At 40.0% G+C, this 20,206-nt stretch overlaps 1 protein-coding gene across 1 annotated transcript in view; it reads right to left on the bottom strand.

Moving 5' to 3' along the window:
- Positions 1 to 1,986: 1,986 nt before the first annotated feature.
- The window catches only part of LOC124281231 (two pore potassium channel protein sup-9-like), a 69,129-nt gene continuing 50,909 nt past the window's right edge, over positions 1,987 to 20,206 (bottom strand). The window contains exon 2 of the mRNA XM_046717259.1: positions 1,987 to 4,326. Coding sequence (XP_046573215.1) covers positions 3,521 to 4,326 — 806 coding nt within the window. The 3' untranslated portion in view covers positions 1,987 to 3,520. The remainder of the gene's footprint in view (positions 4,327 to 20,206) is intronic.

The following is a 20,206-nucleotide window of genomic DNA, read 5'->3' on the forward strand; positions in this document are numbered from 1 at the left end:
TACTGATGATAATTCCTCAAAGTACTGAGGTGACAATAATTTGATATTTTCAACCGTGGAACATGCATGCAGTGTGTAACACTGTTTGCATACAACTGTGGAACATGAATATAACATGTAACACTGTTTGGGTACAACTGTGGAACATGAACACAACATGTAACACTGTTTGAGTACAACTGTTTGGGTACAACTGTGGAACATGAATATAACATGTAACACTGTTTGGATACAACTGTGGAACATGAATATAACATGTAACACTGTTTGGATACAACTGTGGAACATGAATATAACATGTAACACTGTTTGGATACAACTGTGGAACATGAATATAACATGTAACACTGTTTGGATACAACTGTGGAACATGAATATAACATGTAACACTGTTTGGATACAACTGTGGAACATGAATATAACATGTAACACTGTTTGGATACAACTGTTTGGGTACAACTGGGGAACATGAATATAACATGTAACACTGTTTGGATACAACTGTGGAACATGAATATAACATGTAACACTGTTTGGATACAACTGTGGAACATGAATATAACATGTAACACTGGATACAACTGTGGAACATGAATATAACACGTAACACTGTTTGGATACAACTGTGGAACATGAATATAACATGTAACACTGTTTAGGTACAACTGTGGAACATGAATATAACATGTAACACTGTTTAGGTACAACTGTGGAACATGAATATAACATGTAACAGCGGGTATTCGTCCCACGTTATAAGCTTTATCACCAACTGGTAATGTCTGTATCGGACGGTAAACTGTCGCATATTGTTTGACGGGGGGAAATAGTGATACAAAAAAAACATACGACCAATTATAGCCATCTTTGTTGATATGTTATGTAATTCCTCGGCCCTATCGCACAAGACATCATAAACCCGTCTGCCAATGACATAACAATAGGACATTGTTATACATGACAGAATTACAGTATCGGTATAGCCTTTAAAAAGAAGGGGTTACACTTGCAAAGGTTTAATTTAGAAAATATTTTCACAAAATGCTAAACACAGAACAAGAAAAATACTACATGAAGACAACTAGGTAAAAAAGCGATATTCCGCTATAAAAATGACTACGCTATGGATTTGAGCAGATATTGACCTTCACCTTCACCTCATTTGTAGGTTTGATCTTATCGTCCTTGGATGACCTCAGGTGACCTTGGAACGGCAAGAAACCAGTGTCACCGCAAGCACTTTACTACACCATATCAATCCCCTATTTTACATTCTGTAAAAGCAATGGAAGATTTCCACTCAACTAAGCGCCAACAAGCAAACGTATTGCGGATAAATATGACTGTTTCTCTCTGTAAACCACAGAAATAGTGATAGGTTGATGTGTCATGAATAGTGCGTATAAATGATAATTACAACTGATGATAACTCTGAGATTGCTAGCATTCTTGTCTATATTATTGCTATGCAAATAATCAAAAAAAAGTTTCTCGTGCTCATGATAAGATATGGCTCACGAGCATGAGGCATTTCTTCCCTTATTCCCCTCCGTTGTTTATGAAGTATGGGAATAAAACAGTCTAGACAAATCGAGATATTTTAGAAAGAGGTATGTACATATTTTGAATAGTTTTGTTGGAAACGATGGAGTGAAAGAATCAAAAGATATGGACTCAAAGGGAGTCATTGACAGAAAAGGTTTTGATATTGATGACATGAAACAATTTCCGTATGATGTGAACGGATGACAAGGGAAGACCTCCTAATATATGCTCTTGCAAGTAACAGAAGAAAATTAACAAGATCGAAGAAAAAACACCAAACATGTAGTACTTATGACATCTGTGAACATAAGACAGACACGTCCGAGCAAACATGGGATTCATTGGAGACTTACAATTGAGCATGTTGTATAACTCGACATCATTGCGTGGAGCAACATACTTTGAATTAGGTTTACATCTGTTGTTTCGAATGTTGTATACCTCGACATCATTGCGTGGAGCAACATACTTTGAATTAGGTTAACATCTGTTCAATTTCGAATAATAACAATCTAACAACATGTTTATGTTGTACCGGGTAGAATCATGTTAATCCTCTGTTACGGACTTACAAAACATATAAAAACATGGTACCCGCTAGACCAAGCCAGCCATTACTCCACAATATATAAAGAGGGCGATAAATGAGCTTAATAGAAAATGGTGAAAAGAACATTACATGAATTAGTTTCATAAAATGAATAAAAGAAACAAGTACAATGTGATCGTGAAGTTTCAATCCGATACGTAAACACTATTCATAAAGAAATATATGAAAGATAACCCTTGTCATTGTTCAGAAGGTTATCTTCTAATTGAGTCTTCTGATATTTGTCCCAACGGAGAACACTTTGAAAAGGTTCCATTTGTGTAACTGTGCATATGATTACGAAAAACATACATTTTCATAATTTGGGAAAAGTTCAGGACAATTTTCATATGGCAAAGTCAAAGAATGCCTTTTATAGATTGTTGTTCATCACTTGACAAAATGTCACTGACCTAACTGATTTTTGTAACAAAATAAGTTTGAACCAAATGGGTTTTTACCAAGGACAATCCAAAATGACCTAATTAGAACATATGGCAAATATGCAAATGTCTCAAATATATTAATAAACGAACTCGATGTCATCTCGGAGTTCATTTTTTAACTTGGTTGATCACAGGAATGGAGTAGAATGAGAGACAACTGTGGTGGATGTTGAAGGATGCAAACACATCTAACCTGTGACTATAACACAGTCAAAACCTATTCCTCTCCATTATGAATACATATAAATGTATGCCATGCGATAACTCCCTGTCCCCAGAGTATCAAAGCTATCACAAGTGCTATCTTGAACCACAGATTATAAGTCCTTGGTTTGTATATATCTGTCAGAATGTTGCACTACTTTTATATCTCATACCATTAACGATGTGTTTTTTTCATTTTCATTATGTTATCCCCGCATGTGCATACATTTTACCCTTAACTCCCTCACTGTGGATACACCGATAATATTGCACTCATAACAAAGGATAATGCTTGATAGTTGAGCTTCAAAACAAACATTTCACAAAGAATCACATTAAAACATGTGAAACCATGTCAGAATCACCATAACTGTTAACTTGAAATCAACACTGTCAACACACTTCTATATATATAACACATATATATATATATATATATATACTCCAAACTGTAATGTTTCTATGCGACCATCCATCCATCACTGTGCTCATCATGCGAGCTAACAACTGGTCTGTTCAACTATATGCCGGTAAGGTGAACTAAGATAAGATATGACGGAAGACATTGCAATCAAGTAAGTGAAGTAACGAAATCCATGATCAGATCAGGGTCCGATTGAAGAGGTAGTAGAATATGAAATATATACACACCAGAGAGCGTCACACTCGCCCCCGTAGTCAACAAAGCGCACTTTAACATGGAATATCAAACATGGCGTCTTAACCATATCCGCCGTCATATCGAAGCTCGTTTCCGGCTGAGCATTTGCCATTGCAAATACGAGTTCGTATCTTCGACCCCGCCACTTTGACTGTCCTCTTTTGCCACTGAGGACTTCATGGGAAGAAGATGAGCGATCTTTCCCGGTCCTCGAGTCACTTTATACCGGGGTTTATGTTTAGATCGAAGGTTATAACATGAACAAGAACATACTGATATCAGATCGTTATATTCAGGCGTTTCCTGAGCACCGGAAACCACACTGCCATTTGCAGTAATAACATCCCCGTCCAACCGCACAGCACCCTGCGCAGCTGCAACAGCAGCCAGTTCCGCCCTTCGTTCATCTTCGGTATTCATCGTCAAAAATCGTAACACAAGAAGGTTCATGGCGGCGGATATCACTGTGAGGCCAAACAATATAAATATCAAACTAAACGCCACATAATGGGGTTTTAACTCCAACGCATTATTTTTCTGAAGCGCGACAAAATCCCCAAACCCGATTGTTGTAAGAGTGATGAAACAATAATAGAGCGAGTTGATGTACTCCCAGCCCTCGTAATAAGAGAACGCTGCTGCCCCTGTAGTCAGTACAATGGTGGACAGGTTCATGGCCACGAGGATCAGATTAGTCTGAGAAACCTCTGTATTCTTCATCCTGAAACACTTCCTTAGCTGCTTGAGGACAAATGTGACGAAAGTGTTGAGTCTCTCGCCGACACTTTGGAACATGACGATACACAGAGGAATCCCTGCCAAGGCATAGAACATGCAGAATATCTTCCCTCCGACTGTCTGAGGTGTGCTGTGGCCATACCCTGCAACCATAAAATACTTGTGTTAGGAGAATAGTATATGTCACGATAAAACAGTTTTAAGAGATAATATTTTAAAACCACACTTTCAAACATAACCTGAAAGATAACATTCGTCATTACAGCTCCATCTTCAAAAAGTGTATATATTCTGAGGATGTTGCTGCAAAGTTCAAAGCATTTTCTTTCTATTCCAGTAGTACGTTCGTGATATTTCTTGTTGTTTTAATTTTCTGAAATCTGAAATGAAATGCTGATTATATGAGAAAATGGTGTAATGGTATTCAACATGACATACTGAATCAAAAAGGCATCAGCATGTGTTTAATAATAAGTTATATAATTTGTTTTTGTGCTATTACAAAAGACACAGTGCATAGATATATCAAATTTAACCTACCAATTACGAACACTATAAAGACTTTCCGTGTTGAAAACGTCACCCGAAACACCGCATACATAATACCCAAACCATGATACCCGTGTCAAACATACATACATCACCACCAAAATACCAATGCTTGTTCGTTTTACTTTTAGCCATCGTTAAACATGGGTAGGCATTTTTCTGACAATGTTGACAGTTGACTCTAACGTGGTGTAAAGAGCGTGCTGTCAATACCACCCAACGAAAGACGTTTACCGCTACTGTGACGAATCGTTAGTCCAGTTATATTTATTCCGGAAACAACATGAAATGGCCATTAACTGCTCGGCAAGCTTATACTGATACCTACTGACACCTATGTTACTGTTGTTCCAATGATTCTCTTATCCAACAAAATGTTAAATATGGATATGGATAGGAACGCACCTGTCTCAATAAATGTAGTTTCACTGTCCTTGTGGATGAATGTTTGATAACAATGGTTCTTGGACATTGAACGCAAACATGCTATCGATCATTTGGGAATTCTGAGTTCAGCGCATTCCAGAATTTGAGCAAGACATGAAATAGTGAGACTTCCATTGCTCTTTATCTTTCGAAACCCTTGTCCGTTTTAAATATTGTTAGCAAATGTTAGTTCTTCCTTCAGATATATAACATTACAATTGTAACAGCTATGTACACCACTTTATTTAGGTTTCACCAAGCTCTACCTTAACCTCTTCAAAGGTTGTGTCAGTTTCCCGCAACGATCCTGAAAGCACATGACATGAACCAGCCCCCATATAAACCAATGAACCCATATTCTGTATATTGTTGTCTTTAGATCAGTCGTTATCCTGGTAGGTGCTTCACGCACAGGAGGGTGCTACATGTTGGTGTATAGTTTTAAGGAAAGTAATATTTCCAACACGTACTAAACGTGATTCCAGCTCTGCCTGTAGTCTCGCCTTCATCGAGGCACTCGGTGAACATGAAAGAGGCCGATCATAATCCTTGATAACAGATACTGCTTGACAGGCAACTATCTAAACTAAAAATAATTGACATTCGCAGAGGACCAACTAAAATCAATATGCTGTTCCATTTTATGTGAAGATAATTCCTTAGCAGAAGATAGTCTGGTATTATGTAACAGGAGTGTGAAATTAAAGTAAACCGTTTGTCTCCATTATTATTATCTGGTATAAGGCTAAAATTCAATAGCCGAGGTAGGATTTTATCTTTATAGAAAACAAAGCATATATTTGCTGTTCTTGTCTGAAGTGTTGATACGGGAATTATAACCAAACATTGAAATGTTGCACAATAGTTCTGGAGCATAACAAATGAATTATTTGGGTTTTACCCTGCTTTTAGCAATAGTCCAGCAATATCGCGGCGGGGGACACCAGAAATGGGCTTCACACACATTGTACCCATATGGGGAATCGAACCCGAGCCTTCGGCGTGACGAGCGAACGCTTTAACCACCGGGCTACCCTACCGTCCCTTGATCAAAATAGATGTAACCATAAACGCACCTCCAATAAGTGCTTCTGCTCTACAGGTGAGGTGAAACTGGGTTTATCGTCGTGCTTGAGAATATTTCGCTTATATGACGACGTCCATGCGTGTGTATGTGTATGTGCGGCTGCTTGTACTAGCCCAGACTTAAGCTGGTTTGATAGTGCTAGCCCACTGAGATACCATGCCGCAGTGAAGCATGAACACCCCACTCAGACACATTATACTGACTCCGAGCCGACCAGTCCTTGTTGTACCCATTAACTCCGAACGCCAGGCAGGGACCAACAAGTACCATAATTTAACGTTTTTTGGTATGACGCGGTCGGGGATCGAACCAGCGACCTTCCGCTCTCCGGGCGGACGCTCTGACCACTACACCACGGAGGCGGTCCCTGCTCTACAGAAGTGTTTTAAGTTACTGAGGAGAAGTTCCACCTGAGTTCGTATTAAGACTTTGACACGTAACAGTTAGATAATTAAAAGCGACAAAAGCCTCCCCATCATCGCGAGAAACCATTGCTGGACGTAGGCTCCGCTGTACGATTCCGACTACATGTGCCATGAATCCCTATCAAGTAGTGACGATACCAGAAGTTTGTAAAGATGTGGTTATCTTGCCCCACCAGTGGCAAACACATGCAAAGCCATGTCAATTGTTCATTTGGTGAACAGAACCAAGGGAACATGGTAAAGGTATACAGGGAATTGCTTCGGGTCTTTTGAAAGCTTTACTGAGGTCCTGGAAGGTGGGGTGAAACACATTTTGAGGAATAGGCGTGTGGCGCTATGACCCATGTGGTGAAACAGCCGTGGGATTGACACAGTGATATCTGATATCCTTACTCCTTAGCAGTCCTCAACATGTCGACACATGTTCAATATGTACAGCAGTGAACTAGTGACAGAGCGGGTTTATTTTACGTCGCATTAATATTCAATATGTGGTCGGGGACACCAGAACTGTGAATTAATTACACATTGTGTCCAAGTAAGGAATAAAACCCGAGCCTTCAGCATTAGCAACCTGTCTACCCCTATCATCCCTTAACATAGCTTTCTGAAAAACACAAACACAAGGTGATCAAAAGTATATATTTTGTTCCTCCGGTGCAACCTAAGACCCCTGAAGATTTGGATTTGAATTGGTCTTCAGTAACAAATGCTTGTCGTAAGAGGAGACTAACGGGATCGGGTGGTTATGGCTCGCTGACTTGGCTGATACATGTCATCGGTTCCCAATTGCATAGATCGATGCTCATGTTGTTGATCACTGGATTGTCTGGTCCAGACTCGATTATTTACAAACCGCCTCCAAATAGCTGGAATATTGCTGAGTGCGGCGTTAAGCAACAAACACCTCAAACGTTCTTCGTTTCAACTGAGGTTCCGCCATCTCCCTGGTCTGTCTTGAGATGAGTCATATTGCTATACTTGCCTAAGTCCATGTACAAAAGACAACGTAATTTGAAAATGGCTTTTGCTGAAACCTCTCTTTTCACTGTCAGGATGATGCCATCGGGAGTATGGAGACGAACAGTTGTCTCCTGCAGACATTTAATTATATCAAGTCGGGGTGACATTTACCACAGTCGCTCAAAATACTCGCGAAATCAGACTAAAGCACATAAAGCAACATTATATGGATAGATTGTCCATAAACTGGTGACGGGGCCCTGGTATATACTACAGAAATAAATAACGATCTATCGGTGTAGAAACCATCTCAAAATCCAGAGGACAGTGTCTACCAATAAACCAAGTTCTGTACGTGACATCACCCGTCAATGGAAAGGGAAGGACTGTTAATATTTACAGAAACGTAAAGAAGGTTATTATAACCACAGACAAGTTGTTACCATGGCAACGCTGCCTTTGTTAATAGTTCGTGCTATCCACAATGCGAAGACAAAATGGGTGGTCATCATCCTGTCTGTTTTATTGGGTTCGTAAATAATACCGGCAGCTGTATTATGGCCAGATGACCACTAGTGACCTGACTGGGGATGTGATTCCAGCTCCTTGATCAGCCAGCAGATAAGGATGCGACCACACACACCAACCTCTGGTCACATCTGAAATGTAATTCTTTTGTAATCCGGTTCTGTTTGAGGTCTGATAACGGGGATCTGTGATCGGAGGGAAGAGAGAAGCATTTAAGTCACTTAAGGGTTTTCAAATATTTTATCACAGGTCGGACTGAAATAACCAGGCAATGCGTAGTTAAAGTGATTCAATATTTCATTAACCAGTGCTTCTGTCGCTGTGATTTTACCAGTGCTAGTGTCAACTGTGTTTTTACTACTGCTTGAGTCTACTATGTATTTACTAGTGCTAGTATTCGCTGTGTATTTAATGGTGCTAATGTCCGTTGAATATTAACAAGTGCCAGTATCCGCATTGAATTTACTAGTGCTAGTGTCCGCTGTATATTCCTAGTGCTAGTGTCCGATGTATATTCCTAGTGCTAGTGTCCGCTGTATATTGCTAGTGCTAGTATCCACTTTGTGTTGGAACTTCATGTATGTACTTCCTAGTGTTAGTGTCCACTGTATATTTACTAGTGCTAGTTTCAACTATGTATTTCCTAGTGCTAGTGTCCGCTGAATATTTACTAGTGCTAGTTTCAACTATGTATTTCCTAGTGCTAGTGTCCGCTGAATATTTACTAGTGCTAGTTTCAACTATGTATTTCCTAGTGCTAGCGTAGGCTGTATATTTACTAGTGCTAGTTTCAACAATGTATTTCCTAGTGCTAGTGTCCGCTGAATATTTACTAGTGCTAGTTTCAACTATGTATTTCCTAGTGCTTTCCCTATTTGCTAGTGCTAGTTTCAACTATGTATTTCTAGTGAATCCGTTTACTATTTGCTAGTTTCAACTATGTATTTCCTAGTGCTAGCGTAAGCTGTATATTTACTAGTGCTAGTTTCAACTATGTATTTCCTAGTGCTAGTGTCCGCTGAATATTTACTAGTGCTAGTTTCAACTATGTATTTCCTAGCCCTAGCGTAGGCTGTATATTGCTATTGCTAGTTTCAACTATGTATTTCCTAGTGCTAGTGTCCGCTGAATATTTACTAGTGCTAGTTTCAACTATGTATTTCCTAGTGCTAGCGTAGGCTGAATATTTACTAGTGCTAGTTTCAACTATGTATTTCCTAGTGCTAGTGTCCGCTGAATATTTACTAGTGCTAGTTTCAACTATGTATTTCCTAGTGCTAGCGTAGGCTGTATATTTACTAGTGCTAGTTTCAACTATGTATTTCCTAGTGCTAGTGTCCGTTGAATATTTACTAGTGCTAGTTTCAACTATGTATTTCCTAGTGCTAGTGTCCGCTGAATATTTACTAGTGCTAGTTTCAACTATGTATTTTATTTACTAGTGCTAGTTTAGTGCTAGTGTCCGCGTAAGCTGAATATTTACTAGTGCTAGTTTCAACTATGTATTTCCTAGTGTCCGCTATATTTACTGGTGCTGTATATGTTACTAGTGCCTAGTTTCTGTATATGTATTTCCTAGTGCTAGTGTCCGCTGAATATTTACTAGTGCTAGTTTCAACTATGTATTTCCTAGTTCTAGCGTAGGCTGAATATTTACTAGTGCTAGTTTCAACTATGTATTTCCTAGTGCTAGTGTCCGCTGAATATTTACTAGTGCTAGTTTCAACAATGTATTTCCTAGTGCTAGTGTCCGCTGAATATTTACTAGTGCTAGTTTCAACAATGTATTTCCTCAAGTGTCCGCTGAATATTTCCTAGTGCTAGTTTCAGCGTATGGCTAGCCCTATATTAGGCTATTGCTAGTGCTAGTTTCAACTATGTATTTCCTAGTGCTAGTGTCCGCTGAATATTTACTAGTGCTAGTTTCAACTATGTATTTCCTAGTTCTAGCGTAGGCTGAATTTACTAGTTTCAGGCTGAATATTTACTAGTGCTAGTTTCAACAATGTATTTCCTAGTGCTAGCGTAGGCTGAATATTTACTAGTGCTAGTTTCAACTATGTATTTCCTAGTGCTAGCGTAGGCTGTATATTGCTATTGCTAGTTTCAACAATGTATTTCCTAGTGCTAGCGTAGGCTGAATATTTACTAGTGCTAGTTTCAACAATGTATTTCCTAGTGCTAGCGTAGGCTGAATATTTACTAGTGCTAGTTTCAACAATGTATTTCCTAGTGCTAGCGTAGGCTGAATATTTACTAGTGCTAGTTTCCACTATGTATTTCCTAGAGCTGGTGGCACCATGTGTATTATTACATGCTGGTAGCCGCTGTTTATATACTTGTGCTGGTAGTAAACCAACCACGAAATACAACCAAATAGTCACGTCAACGTAATGATTCTCTGAGATGCTCTCTCCCTCTTAAGGACGTATTAAAAAGTACATATTCAAAAGAATGCCCAATATTCATTTCGTGTCCTGATTTTCAAAAGTACACCAATTACTTAGTGTCGGGCGGGGACTACATACTTCATGATTTTTCAAACTGTTTCAGTTTTTTTGTGAGGAAGGACTTCTGCTGGAAGCCCAAATTACAGTGGTATAGAGGCAAGCCGCAGTCCGTAAGCCGATTACGGTATGTCCGTACTCGGGTATTAACGAGTAAATGACATGTGCCGTGGCGATCGGGCACATGACACAAGGCAGAAGGGGAAGCAAGAAAATCGTTATAATAACCACTCATTATGTCCAACTTGTCCAAATTGTCTCTCACTCTCCGTTGAAGTATTTTCAGATGGAGCCTCGGTATTGGCTCAGGGTCCACTAGACAGGCCATTGCTTTAAATAAACACTCGAATCGACCTCTGAATAGGTTTTGGTTGGAAGTCTATGAGTAAAGCAGCAGGATAAAGTGGAAGGTTCAGTGGTTTGCTGAAGGGGTATTTTAAGGAACTGTACTGACAACAAATATATTTTGCTGAAGTTACATAATTCTCAGCCAGTGGTTTACTTTTATACAGTATTTACACGATTCAAGAGTTGTTTGCTTAGAGTTTCAATGCCTCAGTTTTAAAAAAATGTTACGGTAGATATATGGAAGGCATTTCAAAATTTGAAGTATGAATGACCAAAAGAATGTCCGATGCGATTTCCTATGTCGATAATATGTTCCCATGTTTTAGGTGAACAATTTACGGTGCCTTTACATGTGTGTGTAAAGGATGAAGCGGTCGGGATGGTTGTGTGTATCTTTTCGCAAACGAATGTGGCAATTCAGCATACTGATATGTTATCATATTTAGGCTACTTAAACTAAGCCACTTTTTGACTATGCTGTACTAATGTCACCTTGGTAACTGTAGAATTGGACAAGTCTGACACGTGCATGAAAGAAGGTCCGTCGTATTGAAACGTTCTCTGAAAATTCAAATTCGTCAAACGACGCTTTGGGCGGTATTTCAAAGTTATCATGGTGTCTCACGTTTCGCGATAGAAGGAATACCCCCAGTGGTCTTACACGTTCTTCTCCAGTTTGATGTACTCGACAACCATGAAGCCTCAATCATAGGATTCTGGCATGCTCAAGGGACGCAATTCTGCAGGGCGAATCCCGGTAACATACACTACATTGCACACGGCAGTAAGGTATGGAAATGTACGGCCGATCCGTCATAGCATACAAAGCAGATTAGAGAGCAGTTTTCCTTTCTTCTTAGGACCGCCTCCGTGGTGTAGTGGTTAAAGCGTCCGCCCGGTGAGCGGAAAGTCGCGGGTTCGATCCCCGACCGCGTCATACCAAAAGACGTTAAAATATGGTACTTGTTGGTCCTTGCCTGACGCTCGGCATTAATGGGTACAACAAGGACTGGTCGGCTCGGAGTCAGTATACTGTGTCTGAGTAGGGTATTCATGCTTAACTGCGGCATGGTATCTCAGTGAGCTACATTTAGCACTATAAAACCAGCTTAAGTCTGGGCTAGTACAAGCAGCCGCACATACACATACACACGCATGCACGTCGTCATATAAGCGAAATATTATCAAGCACGACGTTAAACCCAATGTCACCTCACCTCACCTTCCTTCTTAAACATCTTCTAACAATCTTACAAAGAAGAAAGTTGTAGTGTGGCTTTAAGAGGACACATGCCGAGGAGGGTTGAGAAAACATATTATATCCCGGGGCCATATAGTATTTGCCCTTCCAACGAACTAATTATCGTTCGATCTTTGTCGTTAGGACTTGCACTGTATAGTTTGGTTAATTACAAACATATTATTAATGTTACTGCTTATATCTCGGTACACGTACTTTCAACATGAATGGCATCATGTACAGTACACAGTCGATGAGGATTGATAAGACGTTGTAATCTTTATTCTTTAAAAATGTAACAATATATATATTGGTATATATAGCGAATGGCATGAATATACACAGCTAGTATACGTTTCGAATAGGCAGAGAGAGAGGGGTGGAGGAAGAAAATACAGACAGACTTTCAGGCAGGGGTACATAAGAGAGTCGGGGGGGGGGGGGGCAGCAAACAGAGAGTGAATGCGTGAGTTTAGTTTTACGCCGCTTTTAGCAATATTCCAGCAACATCACGGCTGGCAACACCAGAAATGGGCTTCACTCATTGTACCCATGTGGGGAATCGAACCCGGGTCTTCGGCGTGACGAGCGAACGCTTTAACCACTAGACTACCCCACCGCCCCTGGAGCAGAGAAGACAAGCAAACCCCAAGAGTGAGAATTGTCTGTCTAGCCCTCCCTGCAATGCTAAAGTCCTTGATGTAACCAGCCTAGAACTACACAGGTTCTGAATCTCCCATCTCACTGGGGATCTTTTTCAATTTAAATGGGATATTTGTTAATATTAAAATTATATTATATTCAGAGACTAGACTAGAGGGAGATAGACAGAAGGGTGCATCAGAGAGAACAAATGAAAAACAGTTTGAGTTGGATAGATTGTTTGCATCAAGTCATAATCAACCATCCACATCTACCGCTTTCGAAAATGTCCCCCTCTGTTGGGATGTGTGTATGTGTCATGTTACATTGTTCAGGCTTAAGGCTAACGTAGGAACTGATATGTAGTTAACTCAGTGCTTTTTAGCGTTGTGTTATAGTTTATCATCCATGCACATAGACTCCTACACCGAGCCACCGATACGGCTAGGCGTGTCGAGCCGAGCAATAACATATACTATCATGATACAGAACACTTGCCTCCCACGTCCTGCAGACTGTTATCTACAGAAGTCTATACTTTGGCGTAACATGTGGTTTAAAGTATCCGCTGTACGTCATAACAGCTTTACAGACATATTAGCACTATTAAACATTTTGGAAGGATTTTATTGTAAAGTACATAGAAGGACATGGTATTCAAGCGTGGCAAAATGTGATGAAGGATCTTCCCTTAAGAATGTGCTTCTGTATTCCATGGGCATTGCTTTATCTGAGTATAAAACATGTTCGGCAACAATGGAGGATGTGATTGTATAGTTTGTGGTTCAACACACCAGTTTATCAGTGGAAGATTTTGCCAACCCCTGTGATGTGGGGTGAGTGAGTGGGCTAGGTTTAACGCCCTATGAACAGTTATATCACCAGGTTTCTGTCTGACATGGGAGGAACACCCGAAGTGATGCGTAGACGCTTACCACTAGTTAAACCAACGAGTCCGGGTATGAAGACCTAGAAATATAATCGGGAGAATCGGGATTCGAACCTACGAACATAGGTTTCTGGTGTGTCCAAAGGGGCGCAACCGTGAACAGCGAATTGCGTGTCCTACACGGCTGGAACAACTATGTCGCTGTTTCTAACACCGATATACAGATTGTGTTTATTTCTTCTTACATGCCAGGGCGGTGGTGTAGCTTAGTGGTAAAAGCGCTCGCTCGTCACGAAGACACGGGTTCGATTCCCCATGTGGGTACATGTGTGCAGCCCATTTCTGGTGTCCCAGCCGGGATATTGCTGGAACATAGCTAAAAGTGGCATAAAACCATACTCACTCACTCACTCTTCTTACAGGCCGCGGAGCGGTGGAGTAGCCTTATGGTGACAGAGTTCGCGCCAAAGGCCTGGTTGTAAATGTTTGAAAAATAGTGCTGATGTCCCTACGTGCTATTGCAGGAAAAGCAGCATAAAACCCAACTCATTCACTTAGCTACAATATTGTGCCATATCATGGCTGAAAAAGCGATGACATCGGCGTTTAATACCCTGACATTTTGTAAACCTGGATTCTGCCTGGCTTTCCAGGGAAATCGAAATTACGCTGTACGACGACATGGCTAAGAACGCATCACCGATGGCTGAATATGAGTAAACAAGCATTAGATTACACTTGGCTTCTGCCTCTGATTAAATCCAGCGCCGATGCTTTATTGAGAGAGGAATGGCATAGACACCGCTAAAGTTCAGCCATTTTGTACAAAAAACTGAAGTGCAATATGGTCACCCTTTTCAAAACGTGGCTGTAATCAGCGAGGTTTTATCAAATATCGACGCTATCTTGTAACGGGCTGTATGTAGCATGGTGATTTGAGTGAGTGAGTTTATTTTTCCGCCACACTCAGCAATATTCCCCGTATATGGCCGCGGTCTGTAAATAATCGAGTCTGGACCAGACAATCCAGTGATCAACAGCATGAGCATCGATCAACGCAATGGGGATACAATGACATGGGTCAGCCAAGTCAGCGACCTAGACCACCCGATCCCGTTAGTCGCCTCTAACGACAAGCATGGTTTACTGAAGATCAATTCTAAACCGGATCTCCACGGGTCCATGGTGATTTGAGCGGACCCTAGTTTGATTCCCAACGAGTGGAATGTCAGAATCACATTTCTAGGGTCCAGGGCCTCGTTCCTCAAAGCGATCGTAGCGCTAAGGTGATCGTAACTCCCATACTTTAACATAGACCTACGACTGTCGTAGCGCTACGATAGCTTTGAGGAACAGGGCCCAGATCCCCTTTCTGGTTGCTGAAATATTCGTGAGAACATCATAATACTTCCTCATTCATTCAATAAAACACGGTGTTCTTACCACTGCAACTTCACTGCATGAAATAAGGACATGTCATTGCATTAGAGATGTCGCAATGTTTGCATTCTATTTTAAAGCCCTTCTAACTGCGTTACATACTATGTCAACTATGTTAACTACACTTCATATTGTGTCACAGTGTCAGCATACGATGTTAAAACCCTGCACACTGTTTTACAGTGTCTGCATGCTGTGTCAAAACCTTTCTCATTGTGACCCAGTGTTAGTCTGTCATACAGACCCTGAAGCAAATATATCCAAGAAAGCCCACGCAAGTCTAGAAAATGTGGCAAGTCTAGATTTCCACAGCTTCAGGTCTCAGGGCTCCTTTTCATTATATATATATAAAAATTTTACTATGAACTTTTTTTCTGTAAAATATGTTCATTTCAGACTAGTTGTTAGTCTAACCCAGTATCTACATTCTGTTAAAACCCTCCACACTGCGCTGTGTATGCATTCTATCTTAAAGTCGTTTCACTCATTACTAATTGGCAATATTCCGCGATGATATTTCGTCTGTTCAAAACCAGTGTCGGTAAAATTAAAAAGTAAGATTGTGAATGTTCTTGCAACTTTCTTCCGGCTCAGGGGTGGCCAAGAGATTAAGGCGGTCGCTCGTCACGCTGAAGACCCGGCTTTGATTCCCTACATGTGTTCAATGTGTAAAACCCATTTCCGGTATCCACCGCCGCGATAATGCTGGGATAATGCGGCGTAAAACTAAACTCACTCACTCACTCACTCGCCCGGATCACGGGAAACATTGCTTTTTGTGGGGTCCTTGACATCATTTATAATTCCAAAACCATTTGAAACAACTAGACCTGAAACTAACCAGTCTCGAATGTCTGTTGAAACAGATTGCAATGTCGTAAATGGCAAAATAATGATAAAAATGTCATATAAATGAATCGTGAAAATAAGTGATGAAATTCATTGAACGTAGGTTTGTCATCATGAGGAGTATGGTTGATGTTACAATGAACCTTTTACTTTAGTACAGTAATTATAACGTAGCGAACGAACTTGTATTATGTGCCCTTGGAGTGAAGGTCAAACACCAGAGGTATTTCTTGTAAACCTTTGGGTTCAATAATGAAATAATGCAAACCGATAGCCTCATGGATCATAAAGATTAATACGAGTTCAGCAATTATGCGTACACTTGAGGCACGCATGACCATTTCGAACCTCTTACCAAGCTGAAGATAAGGACAGGTGGGGAAATTCTCACGCATATCAGCTACCGTCTTCAGCGTGGATATATGATATGCGGTATGACGGCCTCAAGGTCACGGGGACTACTTTTGCATCATGGTGATATGCCACAGACCTCAAATTGACGTCATACGTATTGTCATATAAATGTAAAGGACGTCACAATCACGTTAAGCAGGTACAGTGGCCCCGTGTCGTTCTCGAGTAAATACGAAGCCGTCATCGTTCTCATTAATCAAAGCGAAATGTTTATACAGGACAATCAATAGGAGAATGCAGTGACGTCACATCTGAGGAACATGTGTTTTTAACGCCGAGACGGCAAGAATATTTTAGTCAAGATGTGTCCGTTTTGGGATAATAAACTAGTGAAACTATTACTTCCCACTCGCTTGATTGATTACATGTTGACAGGTTGGTTTTGTTACAATTGAACTTTAATTGAACAGTTGTACGAAACCGATGAACGATAGGCAGATGGTGCAACAGCTTTTTGACGTACGCATTGACGGCAAGAATAAGGTTAAGTGTCATATACAGAAACGGCATTACGTCGCTTAGAATTAAATTCAAATTTAATACTTTAAGTATACACATAACATGTGTGTGTGTGCGTGCGTGCGTGCGTGTGTGTGTGTGTGCGCGCGCGCGTGTGTGTGTGTATGTGTGTATGTATGTGTGTATAGTGTGTGCGTTATTAGATTGTAAACAAATCACTGTTTTATTATTAGATTTTAGATTTGCATGGCTAAGCACTTTTCCCAAGGCTGAAAAGATTTGACATGTCCAAATATCACATTCTTTCCCTTGTCAGTTGAGAGAAGAGAGAGACAGATAGAGAGAGAGAGAGAGAGAGAGAGAGAGAGAGAGAGAGAGAGAGAGAGGGAGAGAGAATATAAATATATCCAACGAGTTCAGGGCAAACGAAGCGTTAGCACCTTTGTTACAGAAATTGTGTTATTTTACAGAAATGCAATAAACTTGATTTGTGTGATTATTAATAACGCAGCTTCAAATCACAATTTGTGCAATTTGCTGAATTCAGCCATAATTACTACATGCCTTGGTTTCTTCATTATGCTCAGTGTTCCCTGATTGCAAGGGACATGCGCAGGCTTAATGACGGTTCACTTAGTGGGTCAATATGGTAGTTAGTTTCACGAAGCTGTCATCCAAATCTGCATATTGATCTCACATATCTACCAACAGCTTTCTCCGCAAATCAACGCTTTTGTTCATCCTCTGCGTCTGTCGCACTACATAATGGCGAATCAATATGGGATGAGTATCTATCATGGAATGGTGACATGTTGTACTCGGGAGAATACACAACTGTCTTCACTATGGATGCTCTGCCGGACCACCTCCTCCCCGAGAGTAATGTATATATTGCAAGCCATTAGCAGTTATATGAATAAGACCGGACACGACAAAAGCCCAGATGTACAACTGATGGGTTGAATAGGAAGGAAATAATGTTATCTTTTTAGCACTGTATGAATTATTGAAAACGAAGTCCCTTAAGGCTAGTCTATTGAACCTCAGACGGAAGGCACCTCAGACGAGGCTATCACATATTGAAGCGCATGAAAAATGGATTAGTAGAAGAGTAATTCTAGAGCTGCCTCTTTGCTTGTACGATCGAGGCGAAGAAGACTTCATCATTAAGTAATGACCTTCGTCGCTGTCGGGGAGTAAGATACAAAACGCAAGTGTAACAGGAAAAGAAATTACTGACCCCAACGCCTGAAGTATAGTTTAGGGTGATAGGTGTAAATCAATGTTTCGTACCCTGACTTCTGTCAAAGCCAGCTGTGCCCCCATAAGCACGTGCTCGAGGGAGCAGTCAGTGCGACATTATTTCTCTACTACAACGCACTCAAGGGGCCGGTCATTGTACGTGATTGTGATCATTTTAGCAGATTTATTGCATCAATATAGGGCAATATCAGAACCATATGGACGTTATTGGCGATCATTATACATATTTGGCATTATAGATAATGATTATAGGTCTTCCCCGTACAGTCACAGTGTACAGTAATATGAATTGTAGGACATAAACGCCAATAGGAACGATCGATGCAAATTTGTTTCACACGTTAGATTTATTTCCCACAGTAACATACAACAAAAGCATACACTGTCAACGGATGGGTATTTGCCATTATTATTTGAGAAAATGTCTGGTGCTCGTGAACTACTTTTGCGCATTGAATAATATATAAGTCAGGTGTACACAATTCATCAATGGCTCTGCGAAAGCTATTGTTCTGTGGAGTATTTTGAAAGGAAATGGCTAAATTGCAACAGCACGTAAATTATTGATATGACATCACTACAAAAGCCTACTGGAAGAAAAGCATTGAAGCTTATAATTATATCGTTCTAAATGTGCTCCTCCCAGTTTGGTTGCAATACATACTGAAAGCGTGTCTATTCCACGCTCGAGTGCAAATATCGATATTTACAAGCACAAGTGAAACTCTGATTACTATATCTCTTATCATATAGTACGTCCCCCTTGACGATATTATTTGAAGAGCAAGGAGGAAGCCAACAATATTTGAACATATTTGGATGCATCAGAACTGTCTTGTCGTGGTCACGACATCTTTAGACTCTTTCGTGCATAATAAAATTTCATACTTATACATATATTTCAAATCAAGAATATCCAGGTATTTTTTGGAAATACTGTCAACCACAGTTGTGTCGAACTTTGATGAGCTGAAGTTACTTTTGTCTCGAAGTAGTTGCTTGGACCCTGGGTGTTCTGCAATTACTCATAATTATACGGTTGTCACGATCCTCGGTTAACTAGAATATGTATAAGACAAAATAACACGTCACAATTTAATTCTGGACTGACAAAAGTCCAGAAACTCTCCGCACTGTGGACACTTTCTGACAAGGGATTCGACCAAATTAAACATGCAGTTGTTATGAATATATGCTAAGGATGAAAAAAATATTTAAAAAATACGGAAACTTTAAATTTAAACTCGCTCGCCAGTGGGAATGTTTGGTTTCGCTCAGATTCATGTTTAGGAGGTTGTAAATGAATGAGTGTATGTTAATAAGTATCATGACACAATTTCAACTCATTTTGACTTAATTCGGCTTATTTAGAGCGATATTAAATATATAATATTTACTTTTACTCAAAATGCATGTTTTACATGTTTGGAAGGTTAAAAATAAATGAGTGTATGTTTATAGCGGGCGAGTTTAACTTTAAAGCTTTCGAAAAATTTCTTTTTCATTAGAATTAATAGGAATTGAGTTTTCACATAAATATTAGAGTAATTTACGCAGATACGCAGCTTATCTGTACCTCTGAATAAGTGTGGAATATCCCTTACAATATTGATGACAACGTGTAAAATAGTGTGGAATATCCCAGACAATGTCGATGGCAAACCGTAAATAGTGTTGGAATAACCCTGACCATATTGATGACAGAGTGTATTAAGTGTGGAATATCCCCGATCATATTGATGACAACGTGTAATACGTGTGGAATATCCCTGACCATATAGATGACAGAGTGTAATAAGTGTGGAATATCCCTGACCATATTGATGACAGAGTGTAATAAGTGTGGAATATCCCTGACCATATTGATGACAGAGTGTAATAAGTGTGGGATATCCCTGACCATTTTGATGACAGAGTGTAATAAGTGTGGAATATTCCTGACCATATTGATGACAGAGTGTAATAAGAGTGGAATATCCCTGACCACATTGATG

This window comes from Haliotis rubra, unplaced genomic scaffold (genome assembly GCF_003918875.1).
Source record: "Haliotis rubra isolate DU_JTF1 unplaced genomic scaffold, ASM391887v1 Scf280, whole genome shotgun sequence".
Lineage (NCBI taxonomy): Eukaryota > Metazoa > Mollusca > Gastropoda > Lepetellida > Haliotidae > Haliotis > Haliotis rubra.